A 17,190-nucleotide genomic window follows, 5' to 3' on the forward strand; every position below is an offset into this window, starting at 1 on the left:
AAAGAGCCTTCTCGTTTGAGGCCCCCCTGGGGAGACTCATTGTCTACAAAACAAACAGTGTAATGAGAAAGACAAAGGTGGCTTAAGAAGTGGGAGGAGGCATGGGATGACACATAAACACACAGAGCCGCACCCCTCACCCTCCTGGTTCCCCCTCACTCACATCTTCAGCACCTTCTTGCGAATCTCCACCTCCTTATCTACAGCCGGGTCTTCGAAGAGCTGCACGCGGAAGTTGCTCTTCCTCAGGGGCGTGTCACACTGCACGCAGTTGCCCGAGCCGCGGACAAAGAGCATCTCCACACAGTTTTCACATCTGTGAGGGAAAGAGACAACAAAATGAAAAAAAAATAAAAAAACTAGAACCAAGCTGAGTTTGATCTTGGCAGAAGTGACTCTCCGAGACAGCTTGAGAGTCAGCTGTGTGTGTGTGCATATGTGGCTGCTGAAATACAACTTTCCTCACTGTAAAGCAAATTTCTGTTTTTTTATATCCCTAAGTTATCATCAGGCGCAGTGGGTGATAATGGGGCACTGGAATATTTCCTCTGAGTGCTCAAAGATGGCTGGGATTATGATTGGAATGTCGATTAGGCTGCCTCCCACTCTCAGACAAGAGGAAATTAGTCTGACACCCCATCAGTGGAGTGTCTGTCTGCACTGGAAAAACATTTGCTTTATTGTTATTTCAACAGACCTCAGTCATTCTGCCACGTTGCATAACATGATAAGATCCAGCTCAGTAATTTACAGTGTAGTCTATCATTATAAGAATGGGCTGAGTGTTACGTAATTCTGGAAAGAAATACAGATGGACAGTTGCCTTGTTTTGTGTATTCCTTATTGCATTAATAAATTTAAGTATTTTAAGCTGAATTGTCATTGAAGCTTAAAGCTTTCATTCATCCATTCTGAAAAAAATATCTGAATGTCCCTTTTTTGCCAAAAAAAAGTCCTTATTATTCCTGACACGATGCCTAAATGAAAGGAAGCTGTATCGTGGAGAGATTTGAGGCACATTTTTAAATACGGTGGAAATCTAGGCTGTTATTGATATAAATATCTACTATAAATCTGTTTAATGGATAAGATTACTTTCCGAGACAAAATATGTAGCAGTACAGCACAGTCATGATGAGTTTTTCAGGTGGCCTTTGGTTCCTGATATAAGCAACTATGAATCACAGTTCTCTTTGGTAAAGAGCATGCCTCTACACCAGTGACCAATACGGAACAAAAAGGCTGAAACGCTCTTCAGATAATGTTGGGGAATTTCAGGTAAAGCCCAGGTTCAAACAGGAAGGTTTACGTCATGCACCATCACGGTACGGCACCATGGTAACAAGCAGACTTACCTGAGGGCACAACCCTGAGCTTAGCCATCAATCACACCTTTATGCAGGTAGGCGTTTACCCATCAGTCACACTTAAGTGAGGAGTGGACACTGAAGACAATGGGAATGTTCCTAAATCTCCCCTGATGGGGTGGAGGGCCTGGATAAACGTTTGCACAGTACGCTCTTTTAATTAAGTCTCTGTGGAGCTTTATTTCCACAGGAATTCACCTTCCTGCTCTTGACCACCTTCACAAAAAATGGACAACATCTGGTTTCCAACTGTCATTATCTGCTTTTGAGAACTGACAGTTTTCATAATAAAATATAGCAAAGTTGAGGGGAAAAAAGACACCATACGTCATTGATGGTATGGTTGAGTCATTTCTTTCCAAAGTCAAGGACTGAGCTTGAGACTCTGGTGCCTAGTCAAAAGCTCTCTGGGGATGGAGTCTATTAGAACAATCATGAAGGACTCATCATGAAAGGCATTTCACTTCATCAGCAGGATTCAAAACAAAAAACAGCAGTTACAAGAGAAACTGCAGAGCCATGGAGTTTGGCTGTTTACGCATAGCGTCTCAGATATGGGTCAAACAAGCACAACCTGCCAAGTATGACACCAAAGCTTTTGCAGCCATACAACACACAGATATAAAATAGATGAGGCATTACGGGCTTACAAGCATGTCAGTTTAGCTTGGCTTAGATGAAGCGGCAAAATAAAAATGAAAGCTGAACTGGGGGCAGAAACATCTGCGTTGTCCAGTTGGTGCTACAGAGCATGAGGAGCCCCTGCTCGAGCCTGGAAGAGGCAGATGTTCACTGTGGCCCGAGGCTATGGGAGATGTATAGGCCTGGCCATATGGAGGTAGATGGAGGGATTCAGCTTGTTTCCACAGGCCCACAAAGAAGCCATTCATCAATACGGGGCAAGGAGTGGGGCGTAGCTTGCCCCCTGCCCCATAAATGGACCACACAACAGAACTTTCCAAAGGGGAAATCCTGTGTAACTCTAGAGCAAAGAGGTGAACGTCTAAAAAGGGAGGGAGGAGACTTTTAGAGTCAATTTGCCATCTTTCCTCTGAAGGGTGCCCTCACAGCACTCGAATTGTGTGCTTGTTGCAGTTTGTAATTAAAGGGACACTCAGGAATCTCTTTCTGAAGCTATATGGCTTGGCCAAAGCAGACATTTAAGTGAGCAGAAAGACCTCTAGAAGCTTGCCATCTCTGTGTCCCAGGGCTGTTGTCACAGAGTGAGTGCTCTTGACTCCTCCCTCTCTCACCTGTCCTGCTCAGAGCTCCAGGCTCCTATCTCTCCCATCTGCAGCTGTCAGCAGGTCAGAGGAGGGGGTGGTAAGAGGAGGGTAAACAGGGTCCTGGCTCAGCAAAGAGGCCTCTCTTCTACCTCCACCACCCCCCATTGCCCCTTGGTGACATTGCCTGCATCTTTACCTCCTCCCTAGGCTAGAAAGAGCGAAAACAAAACAGCGCTATAGACAGACAGAAGCTGTTTCAAAGCTGATGATCTTCTCTGTACATTCAGAGTCATGGCTGAGTCCAGACAGATCAGAACTGACTTTGTGTCAAATCTAAGCCTGCTGTCACACTCTGTCCTGCCCTGTGACCTACAATACCTGCAGCGGCGTAGTCAAAAAATGCTGAGGCCCAAGAGTATGATTGCTTACACAGGAAGCTGGCCGGCCATGTGTGATCTTGAAAAAATAAACCCTAGATTTGGTGTACTTTACACAGTCGCAAATTGGACAGAGATGCAGGTTCCAGATGTAATTTCCCCACTGTTTTCTTCTTTCTTTATTTTAATGATAATCTCAATGTTACTCAAAACAAAAACACAGTACTTTAATGTGGGAAACTGAGAACAAAACGCTAGCGGAACAGAAGCTAACCTTGAAGTGGGGTGAATGTAAGGTTCTCTATGAGCAGCAAAAACAACAAATGTTAAGCTCTCTAATTGGGTGCCCTTTAAAACAATGTCCCATGTGACTTGTAGTTGACGTCTTTCTTAAAAGGAATAGTTCAACATTTTTGGGAACATGCTTATTTGCTTTCTTGCTGAGTTAGATGAGTCGATTGATACCAATCTCATGTCTGTCTGTTCAGTATGAAACTTTGTATGTCGTTTCTTTAATCCATGTAACAACAGAAAATGTAAAAACGATCTGTGGTTTTACAAGGGAGTTAGAGGTGCTAGCAGGCAGATTTTTCTTTTTTTAACCTTTGGACAATTAAGGTTAGCTGTTGCCCCCAGCTTCCACTCTTTATGCTAAGCTAAGCTAACTGTCACCCAGTTGTAGCTGTAGTTATGAGACTGGTATTAATCTTTTCATCTAACTCTTGGCAAGAAAGCGCATAAGCATAGTTCCCAAATTATCACCATTTCCCTTTGATTACCGATGTTAAGTTTGTAAGTATACAGTCTAATGTCTTGACCTTTCTAAATCTACAATGAAACACACTTATTTTAGCAAAACATCTACTTTTATGTAATGATTATGCAACCAAAAGAATTTAATAATTTAATCGTAGTCTTGCAGAAAATGAAAAGAGCTTTTACTTCTGGAACGCCAGAAACCCGAAACTACTCTTCCCACTTTACAAGTACAGCGCAGTCCAGTATATATCAACCTGAAACATGTGGCTATCAGATACAGGAACAAGCTTCTACTTAATTGGGCGTGCCTACTCTGTCAACCTCACTATGTCCACCTGCTAATCAACACCGTGTGCCTAACCCACATTGTTTGTGCCTGCCTGTGTGCCCAGTGTCAAATGCCAAAGGACATGGGCCTAGTGTCATTGTACAAAGGTAATAAATAACGCACATCAAACGCCTCCGGTGACAGGGATACAAAATGTACTGTGGTGAGGTTTAAATTTAGATGCATGTTAGAGGTGGAGAAGCTCAATACTGCATTGCATCGCCAGGGCAGGAAGTCTGCTCAGCCCTGAGTGGAATGGCTGCTCAACCAAGCCAAGGAAGAAAGGCTACAGTTATTTCAATGAATGAACCAGAATAGAGTCTAACTACGGCTGCAGGTAATGGATATTTTCATTTTCAGTTACATTTTTCAATTAATCACTTTATTTAACCCATAGTATGACACAAAATAGTAAAAAAATACAATTAAAAATAGTAAAAACAAATTCTCATTACTGTATCCTGTAGCCCAAGGTGACAAATTGCATGTTTTGTCCAACCAACAGTCGTTATATTGATTATAAAAACACAGAGAAGCAGCAAAACCTCACATTTGAGAAGCTTCATCCAATGACTGTTTGGCATTTTTGCTTGATAAATTAACAAACTATTCCATTCATTAGTTTGAAAGGAGACAGTACAGTCTAGTACCTTGACCTTTTTATAATTCAATGAACCACACGTATTTTAGCACAGCGTCTATTTTTTTGTAATGATTCTTCAATCAAGAGAATTTAATGCCCATCCTAGTCTTGCAGAAAATGAACATTTTTGCTTGATAAATTACTATAACAATGAATAGATTATTAAAACTGTTGTTGATTTTCTGTCACTGTTTCGTGTTTCGGCACAAGTTAGGGCTGGGCAATATATCGATATTATATCAATATCATGATATGAGATTAGATATTGTCATAGTAATATTGTGATATAACGTGTTTTTCTTTTCCTGGTTTTAAAGGCTACATTACAGTAAAGTTATGTAATTTTCTGAGCTTACCAGACTGCTCTAGCTGTTCTATTATTTGTCTTTACCCACTAAGTCATTATATCCACATTACTGATTATAATTGATCAAAAATCTCATTGTGTAAATATTTTGTTAAAGCACCAATAGTCATCCCTACAATATTGTCGCAATATCAATATTGTGGTATTTGGTCAAAAATATCCTGATATTTGATTTTGTTATATCACAAGTTTATCAGCAAACAAGCCAACAAAACAAGTGAGTGGATGGGATATTTGGCAACCATGATTGTTATGGTATACTTAAGAAATTGTGATAAAATCTGAAAGGACACATTCTCTTTTTTTTAAGGTAACCTTTCCCCTACTAGCCTATGACTTTTAAACCTTCATGAACTGTTTTAAATGGAGGTATGTCACTCTGCAGATTACGCAGACACCAAGTATTACACTTAGTATGTGGAATGATGCAGCTTTATAATTGTTTGTTTGTTAGTAAGTGGGTTTAATTATACATTTAAATACTGTATATGTGTATAAATGCACATGCCTTTCTAATTTGACATTTTTCATATTTCCCTTTCGTCCTTATTCACTTTTTCTGCACACAGTTGTTGATTACACCAAATGGGAAAACAGCGACTGTGAAATTGAAACACATTGCTCAATCTACTGTACAAAACCTCATCTCTATCAACTCTTGAAGAAGCCTGGCAGCAAATAAAAAGCCAAATGACATCAGTGATGAAATTACTAATACAGCTTGAGAGTACAGTAGTTTCCAAGTGGTGCATAAATTCCCTGTCGCACTAGCTCCGAGGAACAAACCCAAGGTGACCCCCGGCTGGGACATCTCTATCAAATTGCTTCATTGCAAAATCATTTTAATTTTCTGTGTGTGGCCCTGCATCCAGACAGAGGCGATGAGTTATGAGCTCGCTGACCTGATGACAAAGCACGGCCACTTCCTGATGGTACGGTCAATAAACAGACAGGGTCGAAAAAGATGCTCTCATCAGGCTATCACCGTCACTGCGTGATGCTCGCAGAGAGCATGTCCCCTTTATTTAAATGACCAGGTTTTTAAACAGATGACAAGGTTAAATATTGAAAGATGCTCAGCAAACATATTTTGCCAGGTACTGACGTGAGGCTGACTCACAATCAAAACTGTAGGATGATAATAAATAGGACTCTCAGCTTGTGCTAAAACAATTAGTATATTAAGCAATCATAATAAAGATTCCACTTGCGATAAATGATTGATTGATGAAGTCGTTCATCAAGTAAAAAATGTTTGCAAAGGTTTGCTTGCTTTTCTTTGTTGATGTCATTCTTAATTAATTATTTGGGGGTTTTGGCTGTCAGCCCGACTATGTCAACAACTGAAAACATCTCTTTAGGCTTTGGTAATTTAGGATGGGCATTTATTTATTTTTCTATTCTATGCAAACGCATGAATCCCATCAGAGTTATGGGTAGATCTGCTGTGACTGACTCAGAAACCAGGCCTATCATAGGGGTTTGCCATTTAATAAAAATGGTTTAGGTGTGAGCCTTGAGGTGGTTAGGTTCAGGTATAAAAGGTGAAAAAGGCTATGTTATAGTTCTTAATGGCAGTGGTAAGGTAAAGGTTTGGTCTGGCAGGGACTTCCATCTTTGCTTTTGGTTGAATCCATGAGAATCAGATTTACAGAGCACATGATTAATCAAATATGAGCAAAAAACATATTAGTTAGTTGGGATATAATTAAGCAGTACAGCCCATTTTGTTTAAGTACCTTTAAAATGAGACATTATGTTGAATTTTAAAGTAGATGCTGGCCTTCCTTGACAACTCTGGATGACTTTCTTTCTCATTCTGTGGATCAAAATTCAATTACACAGTTTATACACTTCTATTGGTCCCTCTTATGTCTCATAACTTCTTTTATTTTCCATAAAATGTCATATGTCATAAGGAATGAGCACTCCTTCAGACGCTCACATAAAAAGCTGTGTATGATTAAAGCCCCAGCATTATGTTTGAAGAACTCCTCCATCATTTTGACAGGCCGAGGCAGATGTAAACAATTAAATATTTGGTTTAAATAAGAGCTAACCGGCTGCCATACTGATTAATATCTCATCGTTGACATGGAGCACCTATACACTTGTTAATGTTGTCTTCAGTCTTTCTAGCCACATATTATGTTATAGAATTATGTCTATAAGCGACCTTTTACATTTACCAGCACATCTCTGAGCACAGCCAACGGTTTCATGACGCATTTTTAACGTTTTCCGTTACTCCAGCCAACCGTTGAGAAAGACCGTCAACGGTCAAAGACATTAAACTCAACGCAGAAGGAGATCATTTTAAAAACATTAGGAGTTTCTTGTGTTGATATGTGTCTTTTTTGCACGTTTTGAAGCAAAAACCTCGTCGTCTGGAGAGGAGGTTTGCACTTTGTTTAGCTGTCGGATATAATACTCACAGCGTGTGTCCGCAGACGTTCACCATCAGTTTCAGCGACGGGTTCCTGTATTTAGTTGTTTTGCATCTCGGACACCCTTGGTCGTCCATTTCTGCCTCTGCAACACAAACTAATAAGCTTGAGAAAAAGATGTCAACAACTCGCAGATCTCCTGTCACTTTCCAGGCGGCGAACCGCTGCGTTACACAGAATGTGGTCCGACGGGAAGCTCCGCTAATAAGATTAGTTCCTCTTTAATGATGACCTCTACAGCAGCGGCCGGTGGTCACACTGTGGTGCAGCCGCATCCAGGGGTCCCAGGAGAGCCCCGGGAGGTCGAAAAAAGAGCTGAGTAGTTTATTTTTCACTTATTCACACTATCACTCTCTCTCTGTCACACACACACACACACACACACACACACACACACACACACACACACACACACACACACACACACACACACACCATACACACATATTACAGTAACACAATGGCATACACATACCAATGATTGGATCCTTACTTCACACAATTGGACACTAAGAATAACTGTTTACACACTATTTACTGTTTAAATAGGCTAACTTCTGTTTACACTGTTTACCACTAGTCACTTTGATTTATATCAGTATTGCACTGCATACCTGTTTCCCCACGACTATTTAAGACACCAACATTTAAGTTGATTACCATTATCATTACTCTTGTTATTATACTCCAGTCCTTATAATTACTATGCAAATGCTGTTTTTATTTTAATCACTAATTATGCCCGCTTTTCACTTACTGCTCTTTACTTATTTTTTTCACTTATATGCCTTTTTGGTCAGTTATATTACTATTTGACTTATTTCACTTATTATATAAAGCTGAGTTGGCTCTGAGTCTAAGAATTTCATTACTTGTAATGATGTTACATTGTTATCAAGTATATAACAATACACCTTGAGATGGTATTTAGAGAAAATGTATAAAAATGTCAGTTTTTAATTATTGATGTCACTGTCTCCTCTGTGCAGTACCCAATAGATTACCCCCATTTTCCATGATCTAATGTAAGTATGTAACTAACAACATAATTATGATGGTGTTCCTCAGGGCCTCTAAGTAGTTTCTGGTTGAGTGTGTAACTGTTTGGGGAAATAAATCACCAACGATAATGTATATATAATCTGATTAGACAGACAGAAATGTGTATTAGAATATTATATTGATACAATAGTGACTTTGTGGCAGATTGGATGAATAGTTTTAATTAAATCCAGTATTTCCAAGTGCTACGGCTCTGAAAGCAGGTGCACTTTATTATATCAAAAAAAGCCAAGACCTGTATGTTTTATGGATTTATTGACAATGTATAAATGTCAGACTCCAGAACCACATTAGACTGAAAATTATTATTTGCAAAAGACAAAAATTCCTCAGTTTTCAAGTTAAGTTTTGACAGACTAAACACAATGCTTCAAGACAAAGCCTGGGAACTTTTACATGTCTCGCTGTGGTCTTTAATGGCTTACCAATGCTTATTTTTAAAAACATCTTATTATTGCACATCCTATTTATGGAAGACAGATAGATTGGCTCTAAAATGAAATGTGAAAAGTTAAAATAACACTTCAAAGCTACTCTTTGGAAGACAGAAATATATCGAGAGATGGACTGAAAATGAATTAAGTGTGAAGATGTTTCCCTCAAATACTCCAAGGCCATATCAAACATATCAAAAATGAAGTAATTATGGATTGAGTTTGATCTTATATTGCTTCTTGGGATCATGGGTTAAGGTTAGGGTGATGTATTGTCTGGGTAGCTTATAACAGACAAATATTGTCAATATTCATCCTATAATGAACTCGAACTATTATAGATCTGCCTTAAAGGCAATTAAATATTTGGCCATTTGAAAAATTATCAAAATGGAAAAAGTGTTTGGAAAATATAAGTTCAAACAGGGAGAGTTGTGCACATTTTGTGACTTATTTTACATTCAGACACAATATTTCAATAGATTTTCCCCTTGGATTTCTATACCTCCACATGGGAATTTAAAGTCTCTAATGCTTTTATGTTTCTGCATATCCACAGCCGAGGCAGCTCCTGACAATACAGACAACAAGGATATCCCGTTCCCACGATCCCAAAAGCACTCACCTTGCACAGGTGAGCTACGGGAATATACTGGAGGTTATATGACTGACAGCTGGAAACCAAACATTCGTGTCTGAATCCCGCTTGCTCCTCCCTTATGGGGCCCTCGGCGGCCAATAGCGTGGCTCTCCTGTAGATAGACCCCAGTGTGTCTCCTTCCAGCCCCAGTCCCCGCAGAGTAAAAGTCACGTTGGAAGGAAAAGGGGAGAGAGATATCTACTTACAGCTGCTGTCAGATATCCGATCGCATTCGCATGGCGAGGAGGTAACCTGATCGAGCTGGGAGGAGTGACTTTACCAGGGAAGGCTTGAACAAAAAAAAATGTCTTCTTCTTCTGCCGGAGAAGTCACAACAGCTAATGACATCAAGAGGGAAAATGTGAAGGAAGTGGATAAGCGGGAGTGCATCAAGCTTGTGGCGCTGGACGCGGCGGAGTTGTCCATGGAGCGCACGACTCCCAGTACGGACGCGGTGCGCACGGAGCTGTTGGTGAGCGCCGCTTCCTCTCTGGCTTTCTCCCCGGAGCAAGTGGCGTGTGTCTGCGAGGCTTTGCAGCAAGGAGGCAATGTGGACCGGCTGGCCAGGTTCCTGTGGTCCCTACCACAGAGTGACCTGCTACGCGGCAACGAAAGCATCCTAAAAGCCCAAGCCCTCGTTGCTTTCCACCAGGCTCGGTATCAGGAGCTGTACAGTATTTTGGAGAACCACAGTTTCAGCCCGTCCAACCACACCTTTCTGCAAGATCTCTGGTACAAGGCCCGGTACACCGAAGCCGAGAAGGCGCGGGGGAGACCCCTGGGCGCCGTGGACAAGTACCGGATCCGGAGAAAGTACCCTCTCCCCAGGACTATCTGGGACGGCGAGGAGACTGTTTATTGTTTCAAGGAGAGGTCCCGAAACGCGCTGAAGGATCTGTATAATCAGAATAGGTACCCCTCTCCTGCCGAGAAAAGAAATCTCGCCAAGATTACAGGACTCTCCTTGACCCAGGTCAGCAACTGGTTTAAAAACAGGAGACAGAGAGACAGAAACCCGTCCGAGGCACAATCAAAAAGGTGAGGCACCAAAACGATGAATCCACAGACTGTTTCAAACACAGAAGTCTTATTAACCAAATTATTAAAAATATATACTTGAGTGCGCTGTGCGTAAAAGGCGCATAAAAATGGGCTAATTTTAACAAAGTATTTGAAAGCTTTTTTCGTGGAAGGACGCTTTTATTACCATTCACACGTCATTGTCAGTGACTGACTATTCTCAGTGTAATTCATAATCTCCCGTCGGACTCGCTTAAATGACCTGATAACACGAATCATTAACTGTTAATAATTAAGAAACAACAAAAAGTACGCGTAAAAGGGTTTGAGGCACGCTTTTAATGTTTTGAAATATGAAGCGGTTGCCATTCAGATCCGGTTTCAAGTGTGTTGGTGCTAAGAGGCATGGAAACCATAAGCAACAAAATAACATAGTAACTTACACACTCCAATGATTTGTCACACACACACACAGCAGCTAACTTTAACGAGACAATTCAAAAGGTGACTTTTAGTTCCTTCTTCTCATGTATTTATAATGTCTGTGTGTGTGTGTGTGTGTGTGTGTGTGTGTGTGTGTGTGTGTGTGTGTGTGTGTGTGTGGCTCGTGCATGCGAGCCCAGCACATAAATCATTTTTATCATCACTTTTTGTTCTTCTCAGACCAAAAAGGATCCTAGAGCCTCCATCAGCCTCCTGCGTTTCATTTCATAATCCTCCACACAAACACACTGAATTTTGTCTTCTTTCATGTTTGCCTTTCTATGAACAAAGCTGACGCACACCTGGTGGAGGTGACCCCTCTCACTGTCTCTCTGTCTCTGTCTCTGTCTCTCTCTCTCTCTCTCTCTCTCTCTCTCTCACACACACACACACACACACACACACACACACACACACACACACACGCACGCACACACACACACACACACACATGAACCATTATAGACAACCTTTAAACAGATACTCAAATTATTCTGAAACCATGTTTTATAAAAGTTTACAACCATTTTCAACAAACTTTGTTGCCACTTGTTGCCACACTTATCTGTTCATATATCTGTTCCTGGAAGAGGGGGGAGGTTAAGGAGTTTTTTTTATTTTCGTTTTGGGAGGTAGGGTGGGGGGAGGGAGGGGGGTGCAGCTGTCTGAATCACTCTTTAAAAAGGAGGCTAATAAATGAACTATAACAGCTTCGTTCGTCCATATTGTTCTTAAAACTGTTTATTCAAAATTTAAAGATAAGGATTTACATTTTACTTTTTAAACAGGGTGAGAAGGAATGCAAATAACCAGTTTCAGCCATTTGTTTTGTCACGCCACTAGCCCTGGCATTTTGTCACACCAGAATTTATTGCACCAAATGGTTGCACGGGTGTTGACGTTGGTTGGTTGTTGTCAGTGCAGCTCTCCATGAGGTAAGAGGGCTTCACATTCACAAACACAGGCTGCTCTTCAAAGCTGTGGAACAACTCAGCAACCAATGTGACCCTTTCTGCTCTCTCACAGACAAGATATGGGTGGAGAGGAAATAAAAAACAACATTCAAAATTATATTTTACTGTATTTATTCTTTATGATTGTAATAGTGCTTCAGCATGTGTCTTTTCTCTTTCCCAACCTAACATAAATATGATAAAAGTGCTTTATATCTGTATCAGGAACATACACATTTTCTAATTTTGTTACATTTTTTTATTCCAAAAGCCACTTAATGTCATCTTATAATAATTTCCACAAATGATTCATTTTTTTATGTTTTTTGACACAAAATTTCCCTTTTTCCACAGTGAATCTGATGGAAACCACAGCACAGAGGATGAGTCAAGCAAAGGTCAGGAAGAGTTGTCTCCCCGGCCCCTCTCTAACTCCTCAGATGGGGTGATCACCCATGGGACCCTTCCCATTCAAACAGGGCCTCTGGACAGTGGGGTGGTCATCCAGCAGATTGGGGACATCAAGATGCCCCCCGGTTCCAGCAGTGGCGGGCTCTACAATGGCAGTCTAGTAACAAGTAACACCTCCTCCACTGTGTTTCACAATGGTGGCTCGTCTTACCTCCACACACCCGGAAACATCCTCTTCAACGGGCTCAATTTGGGCATCCAGCCCTTGGCCTTCAACCCTCTGAGGCCGTCTGGTGGGGTGCTGCTGGGGGGCTCCGGAGTGGACATGCAGATGCAGTCCGGACAAGAGAAGGGACTGGGCAGTTCTGCTGAGGACTCGGCCCTGCAGTACGCCTCCTACTCCGGCTGTGCGAACGGGGCGGAGGTGAAGCTGGAGGGCGTTCACACCATGGCCGCCCAGAACGGGGGCTCCTCTGTCCTGACGTTCAGCTCCTCGTCAGGTGCGCTCCAGCTGGGCGGCTACAGCCTGGTGCAGGTTCCGAGTGGAGTCTCTGACGGTGATGGCAGCTCATTACTCAACAGCGACGTAGGTCTTCCTCCCCTGCAGCTCTCCTCTTCGTCTTCTTCCTCAACAATAACTCCAGGTGGGTTGAGGAAATTACATTTTAGTTTAACAGTTTAACATTTCATGCTTTTGTAATAACTTTGTTGTAATGTTTACTTGGAACATATATTTAGATATACTGGGTCAGAAAATGAAGCAGCAATGAAATATTACAATATTTTTTGCCTCACAATTCACAATGCATTTAAGTCATTTAATCAGTAAGGTAAATACGTTAAATCTGCTGTAATGTAATGCTGTTACATTATTTTATCCATCAAGACCAGGGGAAGACAAAAATATAGAATAATTTAAATCCAGATATAATCTACTGTATTTATATATAATAAGATAGATAGATAGATAGATAGATAGATAGATAGCTAGATCTCCCAGCCTGATAGCAGGTCAGTTGTGCCCTTTACCCTCCTTAAATGTTACAGTGCAGTGCTGCACGTCCCTGGTGGTTTGTCAACAGGTCTCTACTACGTTCACCCAATATGTCTGAGCAGCTTTATTCTTGGCTTGTCTGCGTTTGGGCCGTAGCCCAAAGGGCTGATACTACACATAACATAGAGCTGAAGAAACAGGGAAGGGCCCCACACATACACACATGCAGAAAGGAGGTGGTCCTTTGAAAACCCCAGAGATGAATAAAAACAAGTTCTGAAGTCACCATCACTCATCATCATTGCACTCTTGATCTCCAGAGCGCGGGGGCGGGGGGGTATGTTTCAGACAATCAGAGGCCATGAAACGCACTAACAGGGAATAAGCCATTACAGCACTTACTTTGACATAAACCAGAGAATCCACACCGGGATGAATAATAAAGAAAAACAGAAATTGCAGCTTGCTCTTGAGTTCTGGCAGGCTTTTCTATCAGTTTTCTGAGGCACCACAGTGTCCAGCATTAAGAGTGCAAAGTGTGTTAGACACACAACAGCAACTTTTGGGCCAAGGCCTGCTGTAAATGAAACATATAATATTATAAGAAGTGAGAAGGGGATCCAGCAGTGGGAATGGGAGCTGGTACGTAGATATACTGCTAGTATTGATCTATGATTATGTTACTCCAGGTACCATGTCTCTGAACAATGTAGCAGTGAGCTCCTCCAGCGATGACTCGTTCCAGCAGCAGGACAAGCTGACCATGTCGTCCTTGCACCACAGCACAGTCCTCTACAGCATGAGCAACGTCGGCCAGCCGTCCATCAAGAAGGAGCCTCTGGAGAGAGGCGTCTACTCCTCATACCACCACGGACTCCACCTGGACCCCAGCGGTCAGATCAGCTACACCACCCCCAACTCTGAAGAGATTCCCTCCAGCCAAGGTCCCGTCTCAGCCACAGAGGTCCCCGCCATCACATCGTCCAGCCCCGAGCCTGAGGTCTACACCACCCTCACCGTCAGCACGCCCCTGATGGCCCAAACGGACCCGAGCAGCCACCACCACCTCCAGCCCACGGAGTACCTTGGGGGTCACGAGGTCAGGGGGGGCCACCTGATGGGCCCCGGCATGAACAGCGAATACATGAACCTGTCGGAGAGCAAGGTGGACGGCTCGGGCTCAGGAGGAGGCGTGAACGAGATGGTGCGGGCGATGTGCGGGGAGATGGAGGCTGTGGAGGGGAAGGAGCTAGCCAAACTACAGACAGTGCAGATGGATGAGGACATGGCTGACCTTTAACCTCAATCTCCTCGCAGAAGCACTCATGTCCGCCCAAGCAGTAACATGGTGAAACTTTTTACTTTTGTGTGTGCGTGTGTGTGTGTGTGTGTGTGTTTTTTTTTTACCATTCATTTCCTTTAAATGTTAAATTATTTGCAGATATTGTGTTAATTTGACTTTTACAATGCACTCTACTCAGAGAGAAGCCCCGCGAGAGGGCATTATCATTTTATCAAAAAAAAAATTTTTAAAAATATTTTAAAAGCCCCGTTCGTAAGATGAAACATTACAACTGTTTCGTGCTAACAGAAGAAGTCGCTGTATATTGTTTGAGCCATGTTTAAATGTGCATTTTTTATAGACAGCACCTGCTACTTCCTGTTGAGTGGATTTGATCTGCAGAAGCAGGTGCTGGAATGCCTCGAGTCACGTGACCAGGATGTTCCTCCAAAACTAAATGCGTCATCTGGGTCAAACCAAAAAGGTCATTCAGTAGGGGGAAGAGGGAAAGCGTCTCTGTGAAAATGGTCAGTTAAACAGCGACAGCTTTACTGAAGGACTGCACACACATAGAGAATAAACACACAAAGCTGCTGATTTAAGAAAAAAAAAAGTGTCCTTCAGTGAGCACCTTAAATTGTCTGGATGCCTCGTAAATCACTGCAAAACCCTGCATTTATGCTTTATATCATACCAAATAAACTAGGAGTGTTTTAGCTGATAATGGGACTAGAGTTAATGTGCCTTTCTGCTACTTAAAATATACAATGGCGTCAGTCTGTTTTGGCATTTGCACTACCACAATGACATTACAATGTACATGTTTCAAACAGCCCTCGTGTTGTAGGGTTTGTCAGCGTGACACGCCTCAACAAATGCACACTATTTCAGCAATGACTCCTATTTCAAGCCTCATCGTCGACTGTGAGACCAAGATATGAATGATGATCAAAAGGTCACACATGCTGTTCATCATATGTTGTTTATAATGCTGCAACTCATAGTATGTTAATTAGACGTGACGATACTATACTATATCGTGTTTCATTTTGACGTGTCTCTCCAAATGTCAGTAATCATGGATGATATTTTTCTATAAAGACAGATGCAAACATCTATGGTGTGTATGCTTTTCAAAATGTATAAGGAACAAAGGGATAGAAGTTACAAGTGACTAAGAGGAATTTTTTTTTTATGGTCCCACCTTTAAAACGGAGAGGGATTGTCATGATTTCTCTTTGCATGGCGTCATAATGTTTTGGACACTAGTGCCTTTTACTTTTGTTTTGTGAATAACACTGAAAGGAAGCTCTGTTGTGGCTCTCGCATTGGTGTGTGTGCGTGCAGGCGGTAACATCTCAGCTTCAGAGATTTACCGCAGCCACCGCTGCCGCCGCCTTCACTGGCACATTTGTTGGGTGTCAGATGAGGGACAGACAAGAGAATGTGGAGCCCATTTGTCAAGTGTGTCCGGTGCTTTTCACAACGGGAGCCTAATTCCTCGCTGTCATACATGACCATAATAGCACATTTCAGCCTCACAGCCAACTCACACATCTATCAGTGGATCACAAGCCTTCATAGTAGACTTTTTCTTTGTCAGGATTCATGAAATAATCCCATCAATTTGAAAGGACATTTCAGTGAAATAATCCTCAGTGCTTTAATGTCATAAACCAAAAGTGAGTGACGGGCAAATAGTAAAACTGATGTTTGTTTTGTTTTTTTTTTATCTTAGTTTGAATTATATGTTTGTTATCTGAAATTATGTGAATGTATTTTTCTAAATCTCCATACTGCAATAAAAGTTTATATTTATAAAAACATAAAACAGACATTTTTTTTTAATTCTTTCTCGCAAATTTAGCTCCTGTTTGCACAAGATTCTGGGGACACAACATGTCTGTAATGAATGCGAGTTTATGACAAAAAGCAAATGTCTTTCCCAACATTTAAGATGCCTGTATGTAGCCAAACTGTGAGGATGAGGGGAAAAACTGACATGCATTAATCCAGCAAGCCTGGTGCTGCTCTCTGCAAACCTGCAGTGATCGTTTGCACATGCCTGGCAACCTGGACTTCATTAGCCCTCCTTTTCTCATCTCAGCCCCTGTAATTCAAATAAACAGCAATGAGATTTCCAGAGGTAAAGCTCCTCTTGGGTGGGGGGTCTTGCAGCTCCCAGTCCAATCCAATGGTCTTTTCCCTGAGCGAAGGCCAAACCACCCCCCCTCCCCTGCTTCCAACATGTGGAAGAGTGAATCTGAGGTGCTGTCACTCACAGACACAGAGTCTCTATCCAGAAAGAGACTGAACTCCACTCACAGCTTGAGGGGATTCTGTATAAATTCATGAATTTCCACTGAATGCTTGATCACTCGGTGGGCACCCGACCAA

General features: G+C 41.9%; 2 protein-coding genes across 2 annotated transcripts in view; one reads left to right on the forward strand and one right to left on the reverse strand.

Moving 5' to 3' along the window:
• Positions 1-7,730, reverse strand: part of mnat1 (MNAT1 component of CDK activating kinase) — a 36,095-nt gene extending 28,365 nt beyond the window's left edge. The window contains exons 1-2 of the mRNA XM_067614777.1: positions 7,503-7,730; positions 164-316 (exon numbers count right to left, since the gene is read on the reverse strand). Of these exons, the coding sequence (XP_067470878.1) occupies positions 164-316; positions 7,503-7,591 (242 nt within the window). The 5' untranslated portion in view covers positions 7,592-7,730. The remainder of the gene's footprint in view (positions 1-163; positions 317-7,502) is intronic.
• A 2,224-nt stretch (positions 7,731-9,954) lies between these two features.
• On the forward strand, positions 9,955-16,567 carry six4a (SIX homeobox 4a). Its single transcript, XM_067614773.1, has 3 exons — positions 9,955-10,688; positions 12,461-13,161; positions 14,201-16,567. Exons 1-3 carry the CDS (start codon positions 9,955-9,957, stop codon positions 14,809-14,811), a joined length of 2,046 nt encoding a protein of 681 aa, XP_067470874.1. The 3' UTR covers positions 14,812-16,567.
• The last annotated feature ends 623 nt before the right edge of the window (positions 16,568-17,190 follow it).

This window comes from Thunnus thynnus, chromosome 16, assembly GCF_963924715.1.
Source record: "Thunnus thynnus chromosome 16, fThuThy2.1, whole genome shotgun sequence".
Classification (NCBI taxonomy): domain Eukaryota; kingdom Metazoa; phylum Chordata; class Actinopteri; order Scombriformes; family Scombridae; genus Thunnus; species Thunnus thynnus.